Genomic DNA, 24,789 nt, shown 5'->3' on the forward strand with positions numbered 1-24,789 from the left:
GGGCCTAAGTGTCTTGTCCAAGGACACAGACAGATAGTATGACCGGGAACTGAACAGTCCCACACATTGGTAGAGCAACTCCTTATCCCACTGAGCTAACTGTTCTACATGATTCCCACAGAGTAGCCTAAAATGTATCGCATGATTTTCTGCATTTTAAATGCATAAAGTAAAAAGCAGTAATACTGGTCTCATGCAAATGATCATCTAAATTCTAATTATTTTCCATCCATCCATCTTCTATACCCACTTACTCCAATTAAGAGTCACAGGGGGCTGGAGCCTATCCCAGCAGTCATAGGGCATGAGGCAGGGTACACCCTGGACAGGACACCAGTCTGTTGCAAGGCTATAATTATTTTGTGGGATTAAAATGGAAAGCACAGATCTAAAGTGCCTCATTCACCAGATCATTCTGAATTGTACTGATGGTCTGCATAACGAGCTCATTAGAGATATGACAAAGGTCACTGCTGCTGACCATTTTACCCACAGTAAGAGAAAAACTGTCATGGAGTAATTTTAAAAGAGTCAAGTTGGCTTTCACAGTAATTATACGGACTGTATGCTGCAGGTTTCATCAGTGGCGTAGCAACCTCAGCATGGGCCCCAGTGCAACAGTGCAACAGTGGGGAGGTGATGGTTTAGTGGTTATGCATGGACTTCAGACCAGAGGATCCTCGGTTCAAACCCCAGCCTGAACGGAAAATCATGAAGGGACCTTGGGCAAGATCTTTAATCCCCGAGTTACTCTCGGTGTGTAGTGAGCGCCATGCATGGCAGCACCCTGACATTGGTGTGTGAGTGTGTCTGTGTGAATGGGTGAATGTGAGGCATTATTTGTAAAGTGCTTTGAGTGTCTGATGCAGATGGAAAAGTGCTATGTAAATGCAGTCCATTTACCACGTATTGCCGGGTCCAACCCACATGGTAATTAAGTAAAGGTAACACAAATTAATCATGTTGACCCAACAAATTTATATTTAGGTCACTCAGCAAAATTGTTTCTGGCTACGTTAATGCATTTTACATGGGTGGAAATACAACTGTTGTGTGTTGGGGGGTTTGGCTGGATGTTTTTGTGTTGTTTTCTTTTCTTTGCTCTCCAGGTGGTATGCAAACTGGTTTTTGTCTGTGGAGAAGGTGCTGGCAGAAGAGTCCTTCACCCTCATCAGCATGATTTGCAGCACCTGTGGATGATGCTCACGTGCAGACTTGAGGACTTTCAGCTGAAGCAGATAATGAGATGGCGTTCTGCATTTAAGCCATGAGTAATTCGAGCAGAATTGCCGGGAACTCGACCTTGTGACGTTCGTTTGTGAGACGCTGAGGACCGCGCCAGGGTTTGACACATCGTGCCTGTGAAGGAGGACGGGTGAGGGACACATGCTGTCAGCACACATCAGAGGTGATTATTGTCTGAATAAGTGTTAACAGTAATTTGGTATTTTGTTACGCAGTATATTTGAATATTGATGAGAATTGTGCAGCTCGCTTCTCACTGCCGTGGCATACGGAATGATGATCCTCCACCTGTTGTGAGAAGCTGCTCATTTACATAAAGCTTAAATTCAGACCTGAATGTGCTGCTGATAGTGTGTGCCTTTGAAGGATATTTGTTGTAGCTGTTGACTTACCTCACCTTTTCCATCCTTCAGAGTCAGTTTGTCGTATCCACCTGGGGGGTGTTCGGCGGTGAGTCTGGGTCCAGAAGCGCCGAGCTGTGATCCATTTGGGCGCTGGAGAGCGCGCCGTCCTTCACCTCGCCAGACAAACGCACATTTATGTTGTACACCAATTATTGCACAGGAGAAAAATAAAATTGTTTTGTTTTTGGAACCGCTTTCTGGTTATTTAGCGCTGGGTTCAGTCAGACGCAGGTCCGCTCCTCAACCCACGTCAGCACATAACAACAACAGTCTGTTGGATTTTACAATCAAATAAATTATTTGGGTTATTGTATTAGAATTTTTTAAGAGGTCAAGAATCTAGATTTAAGACCCAGCTCTGAATCGCATCTGCAGCTAACATACCTCATCATCGTATCAGACAGCAAGAGAGGAGCCATCTAATTCATGGCATTGCTGAATGACTACAAAATCATTTTTCTTGCAAAGTCAGGAGTGCACCCCTACACAGTAAACATTAAGGCAAGAAGAGAGGATCACAAAATGAAGCCTATAGCATGACAAGATAGAAGAGAGATGTTATTGTTTTTTTTTTGATACTTTATTCAAAGATCTTCTGACCAAACAACAACGGTGTAACATGTGAAAACACAGACCTCTTGTGAAACTGCCGCACAGCGGTGATCAAACAGGGGCATGGCAACCTGCCTCAGGCAGATACCCCAAGTTCCCTGAAAAAAATTTGGCTCAGTGGAAGGGCATCTTGCGAGCCTTGCTCTGGGCAAAATCTTCTATAACATCCCCAATGTCCAAATCTCTGGCTCTTAAATTTTCAGTGGAGAGGCTAAACCACTCAGCCGCTCCTACCCCATGGAGCTCCCCAGGTATATCGTAATCATTTTTAACTGAGAAAACAATCTCTCATCTGACGCCACTGTCACATGCAACGTCAGAAACAAGAGGAGCGGCTCGGGCCCGGACTTGTCGGTGGGCTGTTGGTGCTGGCAACTGGCCGTGCTGGGAAATCTGTCTTCTCTGTCTGTTCTTCCCTTTCTTTTATTACTGCCAGATGTATGTTTGTAGGAAGACATTTTTCTGCAAGGTCTTTAGTGTCACTAGTTCTCATAAATCTAGCTATGTCATTGATTGACATGGAGACAGCATATAGTTTACCCAGCATTCATCACTGCATGAGCATCTTATGAAATACTCCAACAGACATTACGTTATTCTTTTAACTGAGTATTTTTTTTAATTGTAAATGTAGCCTATTATTCATTAAAAAAACGTACCGTATTTCTGTGATTAAAAGACCGGCTGTGTATTTTTTAAAAACCATGCTCAGACACTGGACCTAAATGAGGGAGGGCATAATTCAAGGCTGGTGATTATTAACAAAATGCTACTTGTTGGCTCTCATCTTGGCTGCGAACCCTCCCCTTGATGTGCACCTGCTAAATGACTGAGACTGCAAAAGGCTGTGATTTGTCACTTTTACATTTTCACTCCTTCCTCTCCCATCATATTTTAATTTGCAGCGGGACCGCCGATTATATTTCGATGAAGGATCAGATACGTTTGACAGAAAAGTCTGCAAATATGACCAACTTCACAACACGGAGTCGGAAGCATCATTGCGTGGCCATGGAGTTGCGGAGCTGGAGAAGCATAAATCAGGCTTTAGGATTTTAAGGTACCACTCCATAGCTAACTTAGAAAACAGAATGACCCAACTAAATGTCCAGGGCATATTTAATGTCCAGCGCTTATTTAAGGCAGGCATTTATTTTTTTCAGACAAAGTTTTGACCCAATCATTAAATGAGGCAGGTCCCTATTCAAGGTCAGGCTTTTAATCAAGGAAATACATAAGCCTAATTGGAGCTGTTATTCCCAGTAGATCGTTCGGCGCCTCCTGACTGTAACTATTCCGTTACCTACATATAACGGATTTTGCCATTTTTATACATATAACGGATTTTGCCTGTTTTATATATTATAATGGATAAAATTTGCTGATTCACCTGAATCCATATCTGCGAGTTTTACTGTATATTGCATTTAAAGTGTAGGTGACACCAAAAAATGTGCACAAATAATCACTAAAAATGCTGAAATGTTGATATTTTAAAAAATCCTGAACAATAAAAGTCAATGAAAAGTGCACAGATGAAGGATAAACAACAGCTGTCTGAAGTCTGCACTCTATTTCAGCCCTCAGCCGTGGCCATATTGTTGCTACATCATAACCAGAAAAGGACCAGCTGATTCAAGCCCAAATCAATTGTAAACACAGCAGAGGTCGAGCTGTTTTGGAGCTTTTTTTAAAGTCCAGTCTGAAGGTGATTCTGTACAAGCTGTGTGAAATACAGCCTTATGGTTTTGAGCCTTATTTAGATGACAATGAAAGAGACTAAACATTGGAGGAAAACCTTCAGTCTGACAACAGTGATGATATTGGCAGAGTTCAGAACACAGAATGGTGATTATACAATAAATAAATAATGCAGGCGATTTCGGCATGCAGCAGATGATAAACTTTGTTTTTCCCAGCTCTGTGGTCATAATTGACTAATAATTTTTTTAAAAGTTTGTTTTACTGTCCTTGACATCAGAAAAACGTGATGAGGAAGTGTGGATTTTTTATTTAGGTTTTTTTTCTTAGAAAAAGGTACATATGTTTCAAATCTAAAAAATGACATGAGGGACTGAGAATATCAGTTATTTTTTAAATAAATATTGTTTCCTCTTTGAATACAGTTAGTGTACTATACATTAGTAGCGTAACATGTTATTATTAAAGTAGACCTGCATTGAAATAAATGCAGTCAGATCTTTTGACCAAAAAATGACTTACATTTACACATAAGATCCTTCTGAATGTAGTAAAGTAAAGCTGGAAGTCCAGATCTGTCATTCAACTGAGAAATCTTCATTTAAAAATTACAAATTTACAGCTAACATTTAGCCTTCCGCAAAACTGTCCCTCTCATCATGGACGCTGCCGAGACGTCACGGAGAAGACCCTCTCTCCCAGCATGCATTGCGCGCCAACTGTAATTTGTGGATTAACGTCAGTTTGCATCTGCACCTTTTTCTTGTCTTATATGGAAGGATCTACTTTTTAAAAAACTTCATATTATCTTGCGGCACGTTTGGTGAGTACATATTTCTTTTATTTGTGCTTGAAAATTATTTTGGGGGACTTTTTCATACGCCCGTTTGATTGAGTGGTGTCGCAATGAAAATCTACTGTCTTTCGCCTCCGGTACCATCGTGGGATATGGAGGCGAGACCCGCAAAGAATCCCAGTTATTAAAAATATATAAATCTCTCTCAGCATCCATGGAGCTCTGGGGCTCCGATTGCCGAGATGTGCGGTGCTGTGGATTTTGCCGCAAGAAGTCTGTCCTTGAAGCAACAGGTGTACCGGCCGCTTCGCATTAAAACAGCGAGCGTAATCTCAGGACTTGTGCCAAGTGTGCTGCAGCTCCATTCAGTAGACAGAGAGGTGATGCCGGTGTTGTGTGCTGAATCTGGCACAACACCAGCTGCAAAGCAGACACGGGTGGTAGGAGCTTGTTAATGAGCCCGCAGACTTAATAAGCGCAGCGGAGGCAGAGAGCGGGAGAGGAAGAATGGTGCCTGCTGTCGATGTCGTTGCTGATCTGAGCACACAGATCTGTATCTCACATTCATTGCAGCTTACTTTTGGATGTTGAAACCAGGAAGTGTATAAGTAACATTACTAACAGATAAAATCAATTTCAGTGCAGGATCGGACTGAAGGAGGGAGCGCGTCGTCTTGTCCCTGACGTCATGGAAATGATACGGCTGTACAAACTGTTTTCACAGAGGGCTAAATTTTAGCTGCAAATTTGTCATTTTTAAATGAAGATTTCTCCGCTGAATCACAAATTTGGGCTTACAGATTTACTTTACTGCATTCACAAGGGTCTTATCAGTACATATCAGCTATTTCTTTCTGAAATCTGACCACATTTATTTCAATGCAGGTCTACTTTAAATATTAAAACCATTCACAGAAGGAGTAAATAACATAGTCTTTCCTGTCCGTTTCGGTGAGATCATCTTTAAACTTATCCATGTTTACAAAATGATATCTGAAAAAGAATTTAATTCCTTCTGTCTTGGCTGAAGAAAAGTCCATTTCTCACACGGGAATTTGGTGCCAGGTTACAGCGCTGGCTGTTATTGCGGCTGATGGATCGAGTCTTTGCTCTCAATTGGCCGCTTTGTACTGCAAGTTAAAAGACAAGTTCGTCATCTGCTCATAACGTCTCACGTGATGAAATTATGCCATGATCCACAAAACAATAAAACAAAAATAAAAAATCAGAAAATACTCAGTTTTGCCTCCGTGTCGAGTGGACAAGCTGCGGAAGTTCCTGGATTTTAGTGGCGCATGGTTCAAAATCCGTATGCACACCAGGAAAGGATAAATTTCAAACTGTTGTTTAATTTTAGTCTCAAATATTCAATAAAACATGGCATAACGTGTCACCTACACTACAATTATTTCACCATTTGAGAGACCTTATAGCCTTTAAACAAACCATAGCTTTGTTTAAAGGCTATAAGACAATGAATCAGCTGTCTAATGTGCAAGATGTGTCATATGCAGTGTTCACATTGTGTGTAAAAGTGAAATTCACTGTGATAATATAAATTAGACCAGACAAGTTCACAGGCTCTTGTATGTCCTGGGCCCCAGTACGATGGCACGTGCTGCACTGCCTATCCCTACACCACTAGGTCTCAAATAATTATAGTTAAGTATTTTATTGTGTGCCACCTAATTGCACATTTTCATCTGGTAGCTGTCTGCTGTGGGATTCATTTCATGCTTTTATGTTTTACAGATTTTAAACACAACAGGCCTTATTACTGTAGGCACAGTAGGTACAAAGAAGAGATATCCCACATGTCCTGTTTAGCAATTCAGTTTAGTCACTCTGCACTGCACACCTTTCTCTCTTAGTAATGAAGCCGATCTGGAATAAGGTGAAGGTTGCTAAACAACTCTGGTCAGATATTTCTTCTTTTTAAATTAGTTGAGACAATGCCAACAAGCCATGCTGACATTTGTGGTCTAATTCACAACTGCAGATGCCTCAATTTCAAGCTGCCCTCATTGGAAAACAGTCTTTGTCTGCATAATTTACACCTGTGCTCCTGGTCTATTGTGGAGCCAAAATTACATTTTCATTTGACTTGTTGGTTCACAGCTCACGCCCAGGATTCTCTTATTCAGACATAAAACTGAAAAGCTTGAACAGTCATGATCTGAATGAAAGACTTAAATATATTTTTTGAGCTTGTGACACCATACAAGAGTCATTAACCACCAAGGCAAATATGAATGAATAAAAATATCACTGAGTATGTTAACCTGGGTTTCAAATGCACACTAAAATGAAATAATGTGTTGCTCTTAAAATACTTGGGGGTGTGTCCACTGATTTCAGTGAAATCATGCACAATTGTGGCAAAGATTGCCACCTCTCTCAAGTAGTGTGTTCAGAGAAAAACAGTGAAATAAATAGTGGTCACTGTCTGACCTGCTGTTCCTGTAACCTTGTGTTTTCTCATTTAATTATCTTTAAGTCTGGCGAAACCACAAAACTCAGTGACAGGCCATAGGCTCGGGTAGTTTGGAGCCGTACACTGAATGTATCGATGGGGGGCTGCCTGCACCATGCAGAAGACAACGCAAACCAACACAACACAAATTCTCATAGTTGGCCAGAAGAAAGGACTTGGAGTTCTTCAAGATTATACAATTATTGAATTTCATTGCATTGATCTGACAGTGCTGTTTGCAACATGTTCATGTTTTGGGTATTTTTTAAAAAATTATTATTTTTGTTTTCTTGTGCAGCATGGTACATTAGTGGTTAGCACAGTGAGAGGTTCATGGGTTTGATTCCCACCTATGACCTTTCTGTGTGGAGTTTGTGTGTTCTCCCTGTGTTTGTGTGGGTTCTCTCTGGGTGATCTGGCTTCCTCCCACATCCAAAGACACGCAGGTTAGGTGGATTGGAAACTTTCACTTGTGAATGTGTTTGTTTGTCTATGTGTGGCCCTGTGACAGACTGACAAATGTTTTCCCCATACACCAACCAAGTGAATGTAAAGTTTGACCTGTCCTCTGCCTTTGACTGTGATGGGAGCCAGAGTTTCCTGCAATGGTTGAGGCAGCTGGAAATGCTCATGACAGTCCCTTCAAGTGGTGGCTGTAACAGTCACGATGATCTAGCAAGGATTCTTTCCTGTCACCTGAGCTGAGCAGCTTTTAGTATTAAAACTAGGGGTGGGCAAACATAAAAAATCTTAATCGCATTAACTCAATGACTTTCTGTGATTAATCATGATTAATCGCATGGTATATGTGAAGCGCAAAAATGAATTCAAAAGCCGCTTAAAAGCACAGTTTTATTTGAAAATGTAAATGAACGTTGCATTTGAAAATGTAAATTTCAACTGAAACACTAATTAAATCAAATATAAAACCACTGGCAGGTCATTTGTTATCCTGTTTCATATCAAAATGAGAATCTGTAAAAATAAATAAATAAAAAAACAGTAACCATTGAGGTGGTACCTGAGACTTGTATAGCTTTGGTGAAACGTAAATTCTGCATTGCAATGATTACAGATAACTTTGCTTTTCTCCAATGCGCCATCCTCAGGGCTGGATCCAGAGTGAAAATCTGACAGATGCATTTTTGCCCAATGATAAAATAAAAATCATACGCGTCTTGTTATTCAATCTTCATTCTTTTATTCGTGTGCAACATACACTGTCACACTTTTTTTTAATGTATTTATTATACTTCATGGACCATAGTGAACACTTCTTATTTGTATAAATATGATGTCCTAAAAAAATAACACTACGAGTATAACAAAAATTGACTGTAAACAGGATCAAATTTATTGCCCAAATCTTTCAATTATACCTGAATCTATATGATTTTTTTTTCAATTGATAAAATCAATAAAAATTTGACTGCATATATTCTTAATAATATATTGAGATACAGACAGTTCACATAAGACATTTTCCATTGATACAATCAAAATTAGAAACAGTCCAGCAGGTAACAATATTCATCATGTCCATGACTAAATATACTAAAACAAATACATCACAATTGTACACATACCACAATTTGATTTTGTTGTGATTTGGCACTTTATAAGCCAATTAAATTGAACTGAAATTGAACATTTTATTGAGTCTTAAAGTAAATAAATATGAAATTGGTCACTGGATCCTTAAACTTTGGACATAATAAACTCTACATCAATCAATCAATCAATCAATCAATCAATCAATCAATCAATCAATTTTTTTTTTATATAGCACCAAATCACAACAAACAGTTGCCCCAAGGCACTTTATATTGTAAGGCAAGGCCATACAATAATTATGTAAAACCCCAACGGTCAAAACGACCCCCTGTGAGCAAGCACTTGGCTACAGTGGGAAGGAAAAACTCCCTTTTAACAGGAAGAAACCTCCAGCAGAACCAGGCTCAGGGAGGGGCAGTCTTCTGCTGGGACTGGTTGGGGCTGAGGGAGAGAACCAGGAAAAAGACATGCTGTGGAGGGGAGCCAGAGATCGATCACTAATGATTAAATGCAGAGTGGTGCATACAGAGCAAAAAGAGAAAGAAACAGTGCATCATGGGAACCCCCCAACAGTCTACGTCTATAGCAGCATAACTAAGGGATGGTTCAGGGTCACCTGATCCAGCCCTAACTATAAGCTTTAGCAAAAAGGAAAGTTTTAAGCCTAATCTTAAAAGTAGAGAGGGTGTCTGTCTCCCTGATCTGAATTGGGAGCTGGTTCCACAGGAGAGGAGCCTGAAAGCTGAAGGCTCTGCCTCCCATTCTACTCTTACAAACCCTAGGAACTACAAGTAAGCCTGCAGTCTGAGAGCGAAGCACTCTATTGGGGTGATATAGTACTACGAGGTCCCTAAGATAAGATGGGACCTGATTATTCAAAACCTTATAAGTAAGAAGAATAATTTTAAATTCTATTCTAGAATTAACAGGAAGCCAATGAAGAGAGGCCAATATGGGTGAGATATGCTCTCTCCTTCTAGTCCCCGTTAGTACTCTAGCTGCAGCATTTTGAATTAACTGAAGGCTTTTTCGGGAACTTTTAGGACAACCTGATAATAATGAATTACAATAGTCCAGCCTAGAGGAAATAAATGCATGAATTAGTTTTTCAGCATCACTCTGAGACAAGACCTTTCTAATTTTAGAGATATTGCGTGAATCCTTGATCTCTGGACATAAATAGGAATAAACAAAATCTGTAGTTTTTGTCAAAAGCATTTCCTTTCAGACATTATTGGCATAAATGTCTTTCCATATATCTGAGCTGAGCTCTTAACAGCTGCTGTGCTTCAATTCAGGATGTAATTTGAAAAGAAAATACAGCACGTTTCATTTTGAGAGGAAAAAAACGTTTTAGTCGATTGTGGTTTCTTGTCTGTATTACAATGTTTGGAAAGAGGTGTCATTTTATTTAAAGCGGCGATTCATTTTGAAGTTATTAATTCCGATCGGACTCTGTCTCTGCCGCGCAGCGTTTCGAGTTGTGTGAACGGAACGTAGGGCGATTCTCTTTTCTTGACAGCAACAAGACATGAGTCCCAGTTAGTGACTTTAATCCACACAAAAGTGACTGACGATATTTTAATTGCTTTGAGAGGGGTTAAGAAGCGGACTTGCCGAAGAGCAGTGAATCAAAGAACCAAAGAGCTACTGGATCGAAGCAATGCTTCAATGGTTCATGGTTTCAAAGTGGAGCCGCGCTGCAGAAACGGTTGATTACTGACCAAACACTGAATATCCGACTTTATTTGTACGTCGTATGACTCTGAAACTCGGAAAAAATCCGTATAATTTACGGACTATAGGTTGAGATGAAACCACCGAAAAGCTGTGTTCACCACGGGGACACGTTCGGCACTATTCGGGATTATTCATGATTTTTTTTTTTACCAATGACGAACGATGCGTAAATAAAATTTGACCGATGCAGCTGCATCGGTCCAAACCAGTCTGGATCCGGGCCTGACCCTGTAGAACTTTGTACCAAAAATGTCCATTCAAAAGTTCGGCGTCTTTCTGCATTTTGTTTTGTTGTGCATTGCATAGCCTGTACTTTTCTCGATCCTCGTGTTGTTTTCTGTGTGAACTCAGCTATCAGCAGGAAGCAGCAGCATAAACTCGCTCCCGACTGACGCTTTCAAAATAAAAGGCAACAAACAGTCATAAAAGGCTTAAAAAAACAAAACCCGCAGCGTTAAGGGGAGGAACAAAATTGTCGGCGATAATGACCTCAATAATTAACGCAACGTTAGCGCGTTAACGTTGCCCAGCCCTAATTAAAACTCTTCACACTGCAGTGCAAGGTGATGACAAAAACAGCTGATGAACCTATTAGATATCTCTGCTTGATGTGTAGTTCCATAGCACTTGGATATGTTTGCTACTGGCATCAGTCAGCTGGTGCAGATGGCTTTCCTTGATTATGGAAGTGTCACACAGAGGGAGAAGAATTTCTGGTGTTTTCCTGCTAGAATGGATCCTGGCTTGAATATCAGTTATCAGTTTGCAGCCAAGTGCAGAACAGCTGTGATGAGGATCAGCACCTCTAAATCTGAGGCCGTGGTTCACTGATGGATGGTCTACTCCAGGTAGGGAATGCGGTCTTGCCTCAAGTGAAGGAGTTCAAGGGTCTTGGTCACAAGTGAGGGCCAATGGAGCTTGAGATTGTCTGGAGAATTGGCGCAGCAGGGGCGGTATTGCATTCGCTCTACTGTACTGTTGTGACGAAAAGTGAGCTGAGCCAAAAGGCGAAGCTCTCGATCTACCGATCAGTCTTTGTTCCTACTCTCACCTATGGTCATGAGTATTGGGCCATGATCGAAAGAATTAGATTGCGGGTAGACTAGCCGAAACAGGGTTCCATAGGAGGGTGGCTGGTGTCTTCCTCAGAGATAGGGTGAGAAGCTCGGTCATCCGTGGGGAGCTCGGAGTAGAGCTGCTGGCTGCTCCTTCGCGTTGAAAAGACCCAACTGAGGTAGTTCGGGTATCTGGTAAGGCTCCTTCCTGGGTGCATCCCTAGGGAGGTGTTCCAGAGATGTCCAGCTGGGAGGAGACCCCGAGGAAGACCCAGGACTTGGTGGAGAGATTATATCTCCACACGCCTCAGGATCCCCAAGTCCAAAGTGGTTAATGTGGCCCGGGAAAGGGAAGTTTGGGGTTCCCTGCTGGAGGTGTTGCCCCACAACCCAATCCCAGATAAGTGGTTGAAGATGAGTGAGTAAATGTTATTCAAGAAATAATATTTTTGGACTTGCTTATATGCAGTTTGTTGCAGATAAAAATGAACTCCAAGAGGATACTTTTGACAAAGAGAGCTAAAAGACAAATTGTATTTTTAAGTATTTTCTCATGTTCAGACCTTAAAAAATCTTTTAAAAAAATAACTAGCTGTCTGCACTTTACAATTCTTCAATTTTCTGTTAAGAAATGAAGTTGGTATCTTGTGATCATCAACACAGAAAATGTCAAGTGTATAGAGTTGACATTGTGACCCGTCATGAGACTAGGGAGACATCTTCCCTCCCTCAGCTGTCTCTTCAAGTGGTCTAATAATTGTGGGTCTGACCAGGCTGCCACCCTCAGAGCCCATTTGTTCTGTCTGTATCATCTAAAGATTTTGAAATGTTTAAAAGGCAAGACTCAGATATTTTCTTTAAAAGCAAGTTATTCTGCTCGGTGAATTACTGAATATCGGAAAAGGTTTTCTTCAACTGCAGATTTTTTTGCTCTTTTGAAACTCTTGTTCAACCTTCAAAGGCATCAAGCACAACTGTGTAAGGTTAATAGGAGGCAGCTTGACACACACACACACACACACACACACACACACACACACACACACACACACACACACACACACACACACACACACACACACACACACACACACACACACACACACACACAGGTTTTGAGCTAAAATTGACCGTGCCTATCAAAACAAAGAAAGCTGTTGTGATTTTCATTCATGTCATTAACAAATGAAACTGCTACACATATTTCTACAGAAATGTTTACATATAAAGTGATGCTTCACATTACATGTCCTAAATGCACAGTGGAAGTGCATTTAGGACATGTCCAACTTCACTTCACTATTTACACACTGCATATCTGAGTGGAAAATTATGCACCGGGCACAAAGAGGTTGGATTCAGTTTTTTAAATGTGTGTGTTCTGAGTGTTAGCTTCAATTAATCCAGCCAGATTGTCATGTGTTGCTCCCTTTTGTCTGGGTGTGCGATTGTCCTAAATCAAGACTAAGATCAATGCTTTCAGTGATTTTGTGGACTCAGACATTAGAAGTGTATTTGTAGACATGCCCTTTTACAATTTAAAGTAGTTCATCAAATTAATATTTCTAAAACTAGGCTAGCTCATATATAACCTGATGCTGACCCCACCTGTGACGAATGCTCGCTTCTGCATATGTGCTGGTCCTGTCCTACTTTAACTAAATACTGGGTATCTTATATTCAAACTATTTCAGAAATACTTGACCATCAAATTGTACCAAACCCTCTGACTGCTATCTTTGGCATTGATTTTGCATGACTTCCTTTGAGAAACCCAAGACTGTCAATGCTGAGTAGCTTCTGGATTGTGTGTGTGTGTTTTTTAAATTCACATATGTTTATGTTTACATGATTTATATTCAGCCCCCCCGCGACCCTTAATTGGACAAAGCGGTAGAAGATGAATGAATATTTATAAATCTATGTATATTATTAATGCATCTACTTTCTTTTAATATAGCTCTATCAGTTTTGTTAATGTGTTTGGAATTTATAATTTATTTATTGAATAATGTATTATGTTTGCAGTGCTTTACCTCATGCTACTTTCGGGTGGATGGCGGGGAGGGGGGGTACCTCATCACTATCACTATGTTTTCCTATTATTATTATGCTTTGCTGTGGGTTGTTTTTTTTTTTTTTGCATTAGTGAGTGGGGAAAATTTTTATCTTTGCATAACCAAACCTTTCCTACTGCATTACTACAGATGTTTTTCTTTCTTCAACAAAAAAGGAACTTTGAAAGAAATAAATAATCAGTGCAGCTATATTTATGATGAACCATCTATATGTGGGCCAAACACTCCAACTCCCACATCCTAACATGCTCAAAGAGGGATGCTTCTAAATTTGGTCAGTGAAGAGTCTTTGTCCTGCAGGGCGTCTTTCACACAGATTGTCTGCTTTGTACATGTGGCACTTCAAAGGCGTGCACGCCTTCCTGTTCAAAAGCAAAATTATTCAACTCAACTCGCTACAGTGAGCCTGAGATCAAGGACAGAGAAACTGATTTAAAAGTTTGAACAGTGTTCTTTTGTAATATTCATAGCTATCTTTAGATATTTTTCTTTCTATCTCTCTCTGTTTCTCAAAAGTAATGTGAAATCACCTGACATGTGGTCGAATTGCGCATGAAGCAGGAATCATATGCAATACGTGTAAAGTCATAGCTGCCTCCAACACACAAACATCAACCCTGTTCGCTGGGCACTTAGAAAATATGTGGCCATTTGCACTATTAGCATGAAAACAATCAACAGACAATCACTGTGGAACTGGATGTGAAATTTGTCTAAGTGCCCCCACGGCTGTGGAGTTGCCGACTGCACATGTGGCGTGTCAGAGTGTCAGCTCTCCCCACAACACGTGCGTGCGTACTGTTCGTGTGCTCCCCCGCAGGTGAGGCACCGCTCATCTGATCACAGAGTGACACTTTGGTCTGTATGCTGAACGGACAGGGGGCGTGGCAGCTGTTGACAACTCTGGTCCTGGACATCAGAGCTGCAGAACACACACCGTGTTTTGACGGACACGCACGTGTGTGTGTGTGCTTGCTGTCCTCACATCAAAATACATAAAAACATCAGTGTTGCCATATTTACTTTGAAAAAGTAATCCAGTTACTGATTACAGATTACCCCTTGAAAAAGTAACTTAGTTACTTTACTTATTACTCATTTGTAAAAGTAACTAAGTTAGATTACTAGTTTAGTTTAGTATTATTAGTTGTAGTAAAAAAAGGCTTCAAAACTAGACCTTCAATCTAGGGGTGTTGTGGGGGGCACATCCCTGCCCCGCCCCACGCCCCTTGCACTCTGGATTCGCGAGGTGGATGTGAAATTTGTCGAAATGAAGTTGCCGAGTGTACATGTGGAGTACCAGAGTGTTGGTTTGCCCCCCGCAGGCGAGGTATCTCTTATCTAATAACAGAGTGACTTCTTGGTCTGTGTGCTGACAGGACAGGGGGTGTGAGTGACTGCCTACAGCTGTTGAGACGTCTCCGGTCCCGGACTCCACATCTGCAGCACACGTCCTGTGTTTTGATGGACACGTGTGTGCTTGTGTGGAAATACATAAAAACATATAATGCTTTTGCAGTGGGAGGAGAAATGGGCCGTCAGTCCGTTTGGACACACAACAGGCAATCTGAATGTCACGCCTGACAGGACACGCGTGTCAGGCCATGAGGGCTGTGAGCGACATGCCGCACAACTACGCCACTTTCAGTCACGTATCAGCAGAAATGTTTGGTCAATGATCACAGTGTTTTTGTTCTTTTTTTTTTTTTTTTTTTTAGAAAATATGTTTATCTGCTTGTTGATTTTACCCATTTCACACTCCTCTTACATGACAGTGACTGTAGTGCAGTGGTAAAGTTTCTGTTTCAGGCAGGTCTGACACAGCAGCTTTCACAGAACAGCAATTGTAGCTCAGTGGTAAAGTTTCTGACTGGCAATCAGACCTTTTGAAAGGCGCAGGTTTGAGTCCCGTGGGTTGCATGTAATTTTATTTTTATTTTCAGCAGCTGCTGTGAAAAGCTGTTGTGTTCCCGCATGCACAAAACCGTCGCAGCATGTATTTTTATTTATTTTTTCACGGCAGTGCTGGCAGTGTGTTCCCGCCTGCACAAACCGTCGCACCGGCATCGTGCACGCCTGCCCATCGGTGCGATGTTTTGCGGTTCAATCATATGAGCCATTTCGCCGTGAGTCACCCTGAGTTGTACTTTATTCGCACTATGTGTGAAGGGGCCCTAAGTAACGTGTTACCGGCATCACTGAAAAACATATAGCTTTTGCGACGGGCTGGAGAAATAGACCGTCAGTTCATGTGGACACGTAGCAGGCGATCTGAATGTCATGTCTGTCTGACATGACATATGTGTCCTGTGAGCAGTACACTGCTGGACCAACAGTACAACAAATATGCCACTTTCAGTCACGTATCAACAGAAATATGCCGTAACAAATGCCATTTGGTCAGTTATCATGGCTTTGTATCTTAAAAAAAAACAAAAAACATTTATCTGCTTGTTGATTTTAGCCATTTCATGCTCCTTACAAGATAAAGTTTCTGTCTGGTTATCAGAGCTTACAGGTTCGAATCCCATGAGTGGCATTTTTTTTAACCAGGGTTATTTAACCGCAGGGTTCTGTATTGTGTCCCCTTTTATGTATTATTTATATTAACCCAGTGATATTCACTAATTATACAGCTGGTTTTTATTTTATTTTTCTCCACATCAGTGGTGTGATGCGGTGCACCACGACCTAGCTGCTCACACTGTGTTCCTGCTCACATAACACTGTCACATGCATTGGCTCGATATTTTCGTGGTTTGCTCATACAAGCTGTTCCGCTGTGACTCACCCTGATTTGTACTTAGTCGCACTTTGTGTGAAGGGACCCTTACTTAAGAGTTAGCACATCACAACGAGACTGAAGAGATGCAGTAAAATAAGAAAAATTTCAATACGTTCTCAAGCTTACTTGCAACTTAAAATCTAGGCAGAAAACATCAACAGTTTACAATATTTTACTGTTCTATTCTGTCTTATTGGCCCTCTATCAGAGTTTAAAATTAATATGATCTTCAATTAATTTTATTTTTATGGCTCCGTAAGCAGAACATTTGGTTAAATAATTAATATTTTATGTTTTAATTGGCATGATGTTTGTTTTTGTACTTGATCTGTGTTCTTTAAAATCCTTTTTTCAGTGTGTTAATTGTCTTTTATTGTATCAATGTTGTTGGGCTGCTTCGTAACACTTGTTTGAAATAATCCATACAAATACAATTATAATTATTTTTACACCCACCAAGGATGTTATGGTTTTGCTGCAGTTTGTTTGCTAGTAGTATATCTTAAAATTATATGAAATAATTTCAAAGAAATTTGGTGGAGAGAAAGGTCTTGTATCAGTGAAGAGGTGATTACATTTTGGTGTGGATCAGGATCAGGATCAGGGGATAGATCTTGTCATTTGTCATTAAGCTTTGAGGTTTGGTCTTTGATCTTGATTGATTTTGACCCTCTTTTTGATTTTTCATCTGTTATCCTGATGTATTTGATCATGTAATAAGAACTGCTAATTCATTCATTGTTCAGAACCAAAGTTGAGGATCTCTTGATCTTGAATGCTTTGATCATATTATCAGAATTCAGAAGGGCAGACAAACTACAATAAATAGCAAAAACATTTCCTCCTTGGCAAGGTTCAGTGATTAGTGATGATGACCAAACCATGCATCCAGAAAGTATTCACAACACTTCACTTTTTCCACATTTTGTTATGTTACAGCCTTTTTCCAAAATTGAATAAATTCATTTTTTCCCTCCAAATTCTACTCACAACACCCCAGGAAAACAGAAATTTTTTTTTTGAATTTTTGCAAATTTATTAAAAATAAAAAAACAAGAAATCACGTGCATACGTGTTTACACCCTTTGCTCAATACTTTATTGATGCAGCTTTGGCAGCAATTACAGTCTCAAGTCTTCTTGAATATGATGCCTGAGTGGCTCTGGCTGGGCAACTCAAGGACATTCACAGAGTTGTCCTGAAGGCACTCCTTTAATATCTTGGCTGTGTGCTTAGGGTCATTGTCCTGCCGAAAGATGAACCGGTCGCCTCAGTCTGAGGTCAAGAGCAGTCTGGAGCAGGTTTTCATCTAAGATGACTCTGTACATTGCTGCATTCATCTTTCCCTCAATCCTGACTAGTCTCCCAGTTCCACGGCTGCCATGTGCCTTTTACTAAGGAGTCGCTTCTGTCTGGTGACTCTACCATACTGGCCTGATTGGTGGATTGCTGCAGATATGGTTGTCCTTCTGGAACAGAATAGAATAGAGCCTTTATTGTCATTGCACATATATCATACATTGAAACTTGTCCGTTGCATTTAACCCATCCTAATTACAGTTAGACACAATCTCATCACTAGTGCCAGTGCCGGGGGACCAACTCCAGTTGGTCAGGGGCAGAGAAAGGAGCAGACCCTAAATAAACATGTTTGTGATTGTGGGAGGAAACTGGAGTGCCCGAAGGAAACCCACACAGACACAGGGAGAACATGCAAACTCCACACAGTAAGGCTGGGAAGTGATCCCACGACCGTCTTGCTGTGAGGCACAAGTGATAACCACTAAGTCACTGTGCCGCCGGAAGGTTCTTCTCTCTCCACAGAGGAATGCTGGAGCTCTGTGACCAATGGATACTTGGCCACCTCCCTGGCTAAGGCCCTTCTCTCCTGTTCACTCAGTTCAAACAGGCGGCAAGCTCTAGGAAGAGTCCAGGTGTATCCGATTTTGTTCCATTTATGGATGACGGTGGTCACTCTGCTCATTTGGGCCTTCAGAGCAGCAGAAATGTTTCTGTACCATTCTCCAGATTTGTGCCTCAAAACAATCCTGTCTCAGAGGTCTACAGACAATTCCTTTGACTTCATGCTTCATGGTTTGTGCTCTGATATGCACTGTTAACTGTGGGACCTTATATGTAGACAGGTGTGAGCCTTTCCAAATCATGTCCAATCAACTGAATTTACCCCGGGTGGACTTCAGTTAAGCTGTAGAAATCTTTTTGAGCTTCATTGCAAAGGATGTGAATACTAATGTACGTGTAATTTCTTCATTTTTGTTTGTTTGTTTGTTTTTATTTTGAATACATTTACAACAATCTCAAATAAACCCTTTTCCCCCTCATTGTCATTATGGGATATTGTGTGTATTGTATATTGTGAATTTTGAGGGAAAAATAATTTCATCGATTTTGGGATAAGGCTGTAACATAATAAAATGTGGAGAAAGTGAAGTGCTGTGAATACTTTCTGGATGCACAGTAGGCCAATAATCAGGATCAGGATCAGCCAGATAAACAAAAGGTAAACAATCAAGCTCAAAGCTCATTGAACAGGATCAAAGGTTAGAATTCAGGATGTAAGAACATTAATGAGGAAATAAATGAATAACCCTCTGACAACAAAAGAAAGTGATAAAAAGGAAAACGTCAAGAGAGACAAAAATGGGACAGTGCCTGAGTTTCTGCGCTTTCTGAGTGGCCTTCGTGTTGCTGTTGTTTTTAATATTCTTCATGAACCAAATGTTCATTATAAATGTGGGTAATAACTGCAATTAATACAACTACAGCAGGAATTGGTTGACCATAACTTGAAATGTTACACAGAAAACCAGATGAAATGTTTTGAAAATGGCACTTCTCAACTGTGTCTTCTGTTGTTTTGTTGCTTTTCACAGTCAGTACGTGGATCATGAGAGAATCGCTAGGTAAGAATATTATTACATTCGTTCATTCATTCCTCTGTGTGTGTGTGTGTGTGTGTGTGTGTATGTATATATATGTATGTGTGAGAGCCAAAATATTGGGAACCCTTGGGTGGTATGCATTTAATTTTTTATTACATTACATTTAAATATTACATATTACATTTAAATTTCAGGCTTTTAAATTATTCCCTTCACACTCACAGTGAAAACACATTTTGTACATGATGATGATGTCAAATAATAATAAAAAAAAAAAAACGAGGTCTGTTAGAAAACTATCCGACCTTTTTATTTTTTTTCAAAAACCATATGGATTTGAATCACGTGTGATTGCATCAGCCAAGCTTGAACCTTCGTGCGTATGCGTGAGTTTTTTCATGCCTGTCGGTTGCGTCATTCGCCTGTGAGCAGGCTTTGTGTGAGCAGTGGTCCAACCCTCTCGTCGGATTTTTGTTGCGAATAAATGTCTGAACGATTTGGAGCTTTGCTGCATCAATTTTTTCCAGAAACTGTGAGAGACCTCCAGGTGGACACCATTCTGAAAATTCAGATGGCTTTCAGGGACGATTTTATGGGGATTACACAGATTAAGGAGTGCTCCAGCCGGTTTAAAGACCACCCACAGCTGCTGAGAGCGCGCCGCGCTCCGAGCGCCGATCGACAGGCTGACACCCCGCTGAATCAACCAGATCATTTCCAACGTGAAGGCTTTGTTGATCCGGCACGTAGTCTGACTTACACAAAATGGCAGGAGATGTGGACATCAGTACTTTTTCAGCACATTCCACTGTTACAGTTTTTTTCATGGAAAGAGAAGCGGAGGGATGTGCCATGGAGCCGTTCATGGCGCGGCACAAAACCACCTCCGTGTTGGTCTCACAGGACGGCTTTGAGATGGCTTTCAGACAGCTTTCGGTGGCTTTTCAGTCGTGTGACTATCCGAGAAATTGTGGATGAGCCTGGACATGCCAGAACATGTCCTGTGAGGCTTCATCACGACGTTGCCTTGCGCCATGCGGCACAGCCGCGACGCACGGAATTCCTCCGCACGTCTGTCTCAATGTGCCGAAAAAGTGCTGATGTCCACATCTTCCGCAATTCCTGTGCTAGTCAGATGACGTCCTGGATAAAACACAGCGTCCAGTTTGGAAATGAACGGCACATTCCACTGTTACAGGAGTTTTTGTCATGGAAAGAGGAGCGGAGGAATTCCGCGCATCGTGGCGTTGCTGCATGGCGCAAAGCAACGCCGTGATGAAGCCTCACAGGACATGTTCTGGCATGTCCAGGCTCATCCACAATTTCTCGGATAGTCACACGACTGAAAAACCACCGAAAGCCATCTGAAAGCCGTCCTGTGAGACCAACATGGAGGTGGTTTTGTGCCGCGCCATGAACGGCTCCGTGGCTCATCCCTCCGCTTCTCTTTCCATGAAAAAAACTCCTGTAACAGTGGAATGTGCTGAAAAAGTACTGATGTCCACGTCTCCTGCCATTTTTGTGTAAGTCAGACGATGTCCTGGATCAACAAAGCCTTCACGTTGGAAATGATCTGGTTGTTTCAGCGGGGTTTGAGCCTGTCGATCAGCGCTCGGAGCACGGCGCGCTCTCAGCAGCTGTGGGCGGTCTTTAAACCGGCTGGAGCACTCCTTAATCTGTGTAATCCCCATAAAATCATCCCTGAAAGCCATCTCAATTTTCCAAACAGTGTCCACCTGGAGGTCTCTCACAGTTTCTGGAAAAAATTGATGCAGCAAAGCTCCAAATCGTTCAGACATTTATTCGCAATAAAAATCCGACGAGAGGGGTGGACCACTGCTCACACAAAACCTGCTCACAGGCGAATGACGCAACCGACAGGCATGAAAAAACTCACGCATGCGCACGAAGGTTCAAGCTTGGCTGATGCAATCACACGTGATTCAAATCCATATGGTTTTTGAAAAAAATAAAAAGGTCGGATACTTTTCTAACTAATATATATATATATATATATATATATATATATATATATATACACACACACACGCGCACACACACTCTCATGCATTGCCTGGGGGGATCCATGGGCTCTAGATTGGGTAGTGTTTATAAAATAGGTAGTTGACAGTTTTCAAGGGTGGTAATCAATTGTGCAAAGTTTCTATAATGAATTGGATTGGCGTGTGAGTCCAGAATGTTTATAGAAACTTGGACTTCAACAGTTTTTAGAAGAAGAACTCAACCCTTTTTTTTTTCTAATTAATTACATAATTTTTTAATGTTAATTTACAACCCCATTTCCAATGAAGTTGGGATGTTGTGTAAAATGTAAATAAAAACAATACAATGATTTGCAAATCCTCTTCAACCTATATTCGATTGAATACACCACAAAGACAAGATATTTAATGTTCAAACTGATAAACTTTATTGTTTTTGTGCAAATATTTGCTCATTTTGAAATGGATGCCTGCAACATGTTTCAAAAAAGCTGGGACAGTGATATGTTTACGACTGTGTTACATCACCTTTACGTCACTTAGCTTCATAGTGGAGTAGAGCAGAAAAGGATATTCTTTCACCATAACAGATCAAATCTAGGCTTGCATCTCAGATGTACCTTCTGGCAATTTGTAGCTAAACTTTCAGGTCTTCTTTTTAAGAAAATCCTCCTCTATACCACTTCATCATGAAGATGGAAAACTGGTGATACAAAATGCAGCAAAGCTTACACTGTGCATAATTTCTCCAATCACAGCCACATAAGCCTATAACTTCTTCTGGGTTGTCTGGGTGTCTTGGTGGCTTTCCTCACTCTTCTACTTCTTGCACAGTCACTCAGTTTTTGAGAACTGTCTACTCCATGCAGGTTTACCATAGAGTGCCATATTGTTTGTATTTCTTTGTAATTGATGTAAATAAAGTCCGAAACATATTCAGTGGCAGCTTCACCATCAGAGAGCCTCATCCACAACTACCACAAAAGACTCCAAGCTGTCATTGATAAAATAGTATATAGACATAAATAGTAATACAAGGTCTGTCAATAAAGTAACGGTCCTTTTTATTTTTTTCAAAAACTATATGGATTTCATTCATATGTTTTTACGTCAGACATGCTTGAACCCTCGTGCGCATGCATGAGTTTTTCCACGCCTGTCGGTTACGTCATTCGCCTGTGAGCACGTCTTGGGAAGGAGTGGTCCCACCCCCTCGTCGGATTTTCATTGTCAGGAAATGGCGGAATGAAAAGGACTTTTTTTCCATCAGAATTTTTTCAGAAGCTGTTAGAGACTGGCACCTGGAAACCATTCGAAAATGTATCTGGCTTTCGGTGAAAATTTTACGGGCTTCACAGAGAATAAGGACTGTTACTACAGTCCTACAGTAAAGACCGATTCGCTTTGGAAGCGAGACAACGGAACACCTCCGTTTCGGCGTGTCAGAGGACAAGTTTGGACATGTCCAGCTCTCCACAATTTCTCTGATACTTACTGGACTGGTAAGCATTGAAAGCCGAGATAGGCATGTCCAAACTTGTCCTCTGACACTCCGAAACGGAGGTGTTCCTTTGTCTCGCTTCATCAGCGAATCGGTCGTGACGTGCGAAGCCTCCGCGCGGCTTTCCATGACAAAATCGCTTGTTAAAAGTGAAATCTGCCGGAAAATGGCTGATGTCCAGCTTTTGTGTTAACCAGAGAAAGAGCACACGACGGTCTCGTATCCACAGAGCCATCCGTTTAGAAATGGTCCGGTGGCTTGTGCTGCGTCGTCGCAGCTCGGAGCGCGGTGCGCTAAGCGTCCTTAAAGGGGTCCTTAAAGCTGTAGTAACAGTCCTTATTCTCTGTGAAGCCCGTAAAATTTTCACCGAAAGCCAGATAAATTTTTCAAATGGTTTCCAGGTGCCAGTTTCTAAAAGCTTCTGAAAAAATTCTGATGGGAAAAAAGTCCTTTTCATTCCGCCATTTCCAGACAATGAAAATCCGAAGAGGGGGCGGGACCATGCCTTCCCAAGGCGTGCTCACAGGCGAATGACGTCACCGACAGGTGTGGAAAAACTCACGCATGCGCACAAGGGTTCAAGCATGTCTGAGTAAAAACATATGAATGAAATCCATATAGTTTTTGAAAAAAATAAAAAGGACCATTACTTTATTGACAGACCTCGTATAATAGACATAAAATAGTTTATCGTCATACAGGATTCCCTTTGTTAAAAGCTCAGGCTTTAAATCTTTTTTATTATATGGTATGTGATTTTGCCAACTTCTGATTGGCCCATTCGTCACTTTCTGCGCTGTACCACATGCCGAGTTGACCGCTGGTGGAACCGAGTTGACCGCTGGTGGAGCTGAGTACATCTCGCATGCAGCGTAGCGCTAGCCAATCAAGCGACGCCTTCTATCGATAACGACCAATCAGATAACGCGATACAATGTCTACTTTGGCTGTCAGTTTGTTGACAAGATTCTACATGATGCCTGTGCATTATTTCACAAAGACGTTTCCTTATTAAGCCCCTTTCACACAGGCCCACTTCGAGTTGCGTTGTCATGATGACGCCGTGTACACAATGCAGTAAAAACTAAGAGCACAAAAAAAACAAAAAAACACTGCTGGCTGCAGCTGCTGCTCCTCAGTCTTCTCTCACAAATGTGTTTAAATACATTCCATAAAAGTCCTGCTCACAGACTGATTGCTAGAGACAGGACATGTCCATGCACATTCAGTAAAAAGTCTGGACATCTCCAGTCCACTCACGGACGATTCGTTCGTGCGCGCACATGTGAACAATTAAAAGAAAAAAAAAGGCTGCCTGAGCTCCTCGCTCTTTGAAAACTCTCTCACCATTGTGTTAAAGAAAAGACACAAGTCCTGCTCACAGACTGATTGCCAGAGACAGGACATGTCCACATCAAGTATAACTTCAGACATCTCCACATTTACTCACAGACGGTTCGTTTGCTCATGCGCACGTGTATCTTGCGCGCACATCTCGTAGGAAGTAGGAAAGATAAACTATAACAGAACTCAGAGCGCAGACCTGCAGCTCAGCACAAGAACAAATATAAACTAGAAAATAAATCAGAATGCACAGTCTGTCTGCAGCGCACACCTGATGCAGACATTCCTGTGTCGTCATGACACCACAGGAAGCTCGAGGCAGCCCCGGTGTGAAAGGGGCTTTAGAGATTGTGCTCATTAAGTATTTTGGACCTGTTGGTGCACTATGACAGTAATAATAAAGAGTTGAAACTTGAGATTGATTTTCCAGTTTTAGTATGTTTGACAAACTCCCAATTTTCTGGTTTATCATATAATAAAACAGTTATAGACTTTTGATTTTGGTGTACCCATGATTATGCAGACCTGGTCATGAGGTTCACCTCGGCCAAGGCCTTGGTGAACCCCATCCTGACCAGGTCCACATAATCACGGG

At 41.3% G+C, this 24,789-nt stretch overlaps 1 protein-coding gene across 1 annotated transcript in view; it reads left to right on the forward strand.

Annotated features, from left to right (window-relative positions):
- Positions 1 to 24,789, forward strand: part of LOC117511367 (receptor activity-modifying protein 3-like) — a 149,983-nt gene that overhangs the window by 88,011 nt on the left and 37,183 nt on the right. Inside the window, exon 2 of the mRNA XM_034171415.1 lies at positions 19,338 to 19,367. Within this exon, the coding sequence (XP_034027306.1) occupies positions 19,338 to 19,367 (30 nt within the window). The remainder of the gene's footprint in view (positions 1 to 19,337; positions 19,368 to 24,789) is intronic.

The sequence above is a fragment of the Thalassophryne amazonica genome, chromosome 1, assembly GCF_902500255.1.
Source record: "Thalassophryne amazonica chromosome 1, fThaAma1.1, whole genome shotgun sequence".
Taxonomy (NCBI): Eukaryota; Metazoa; Chordata; class Actinopteri; order Batrachoidiformes; family Batrachoididae; genus Thalassophryne; species Thalassophryne amazonica.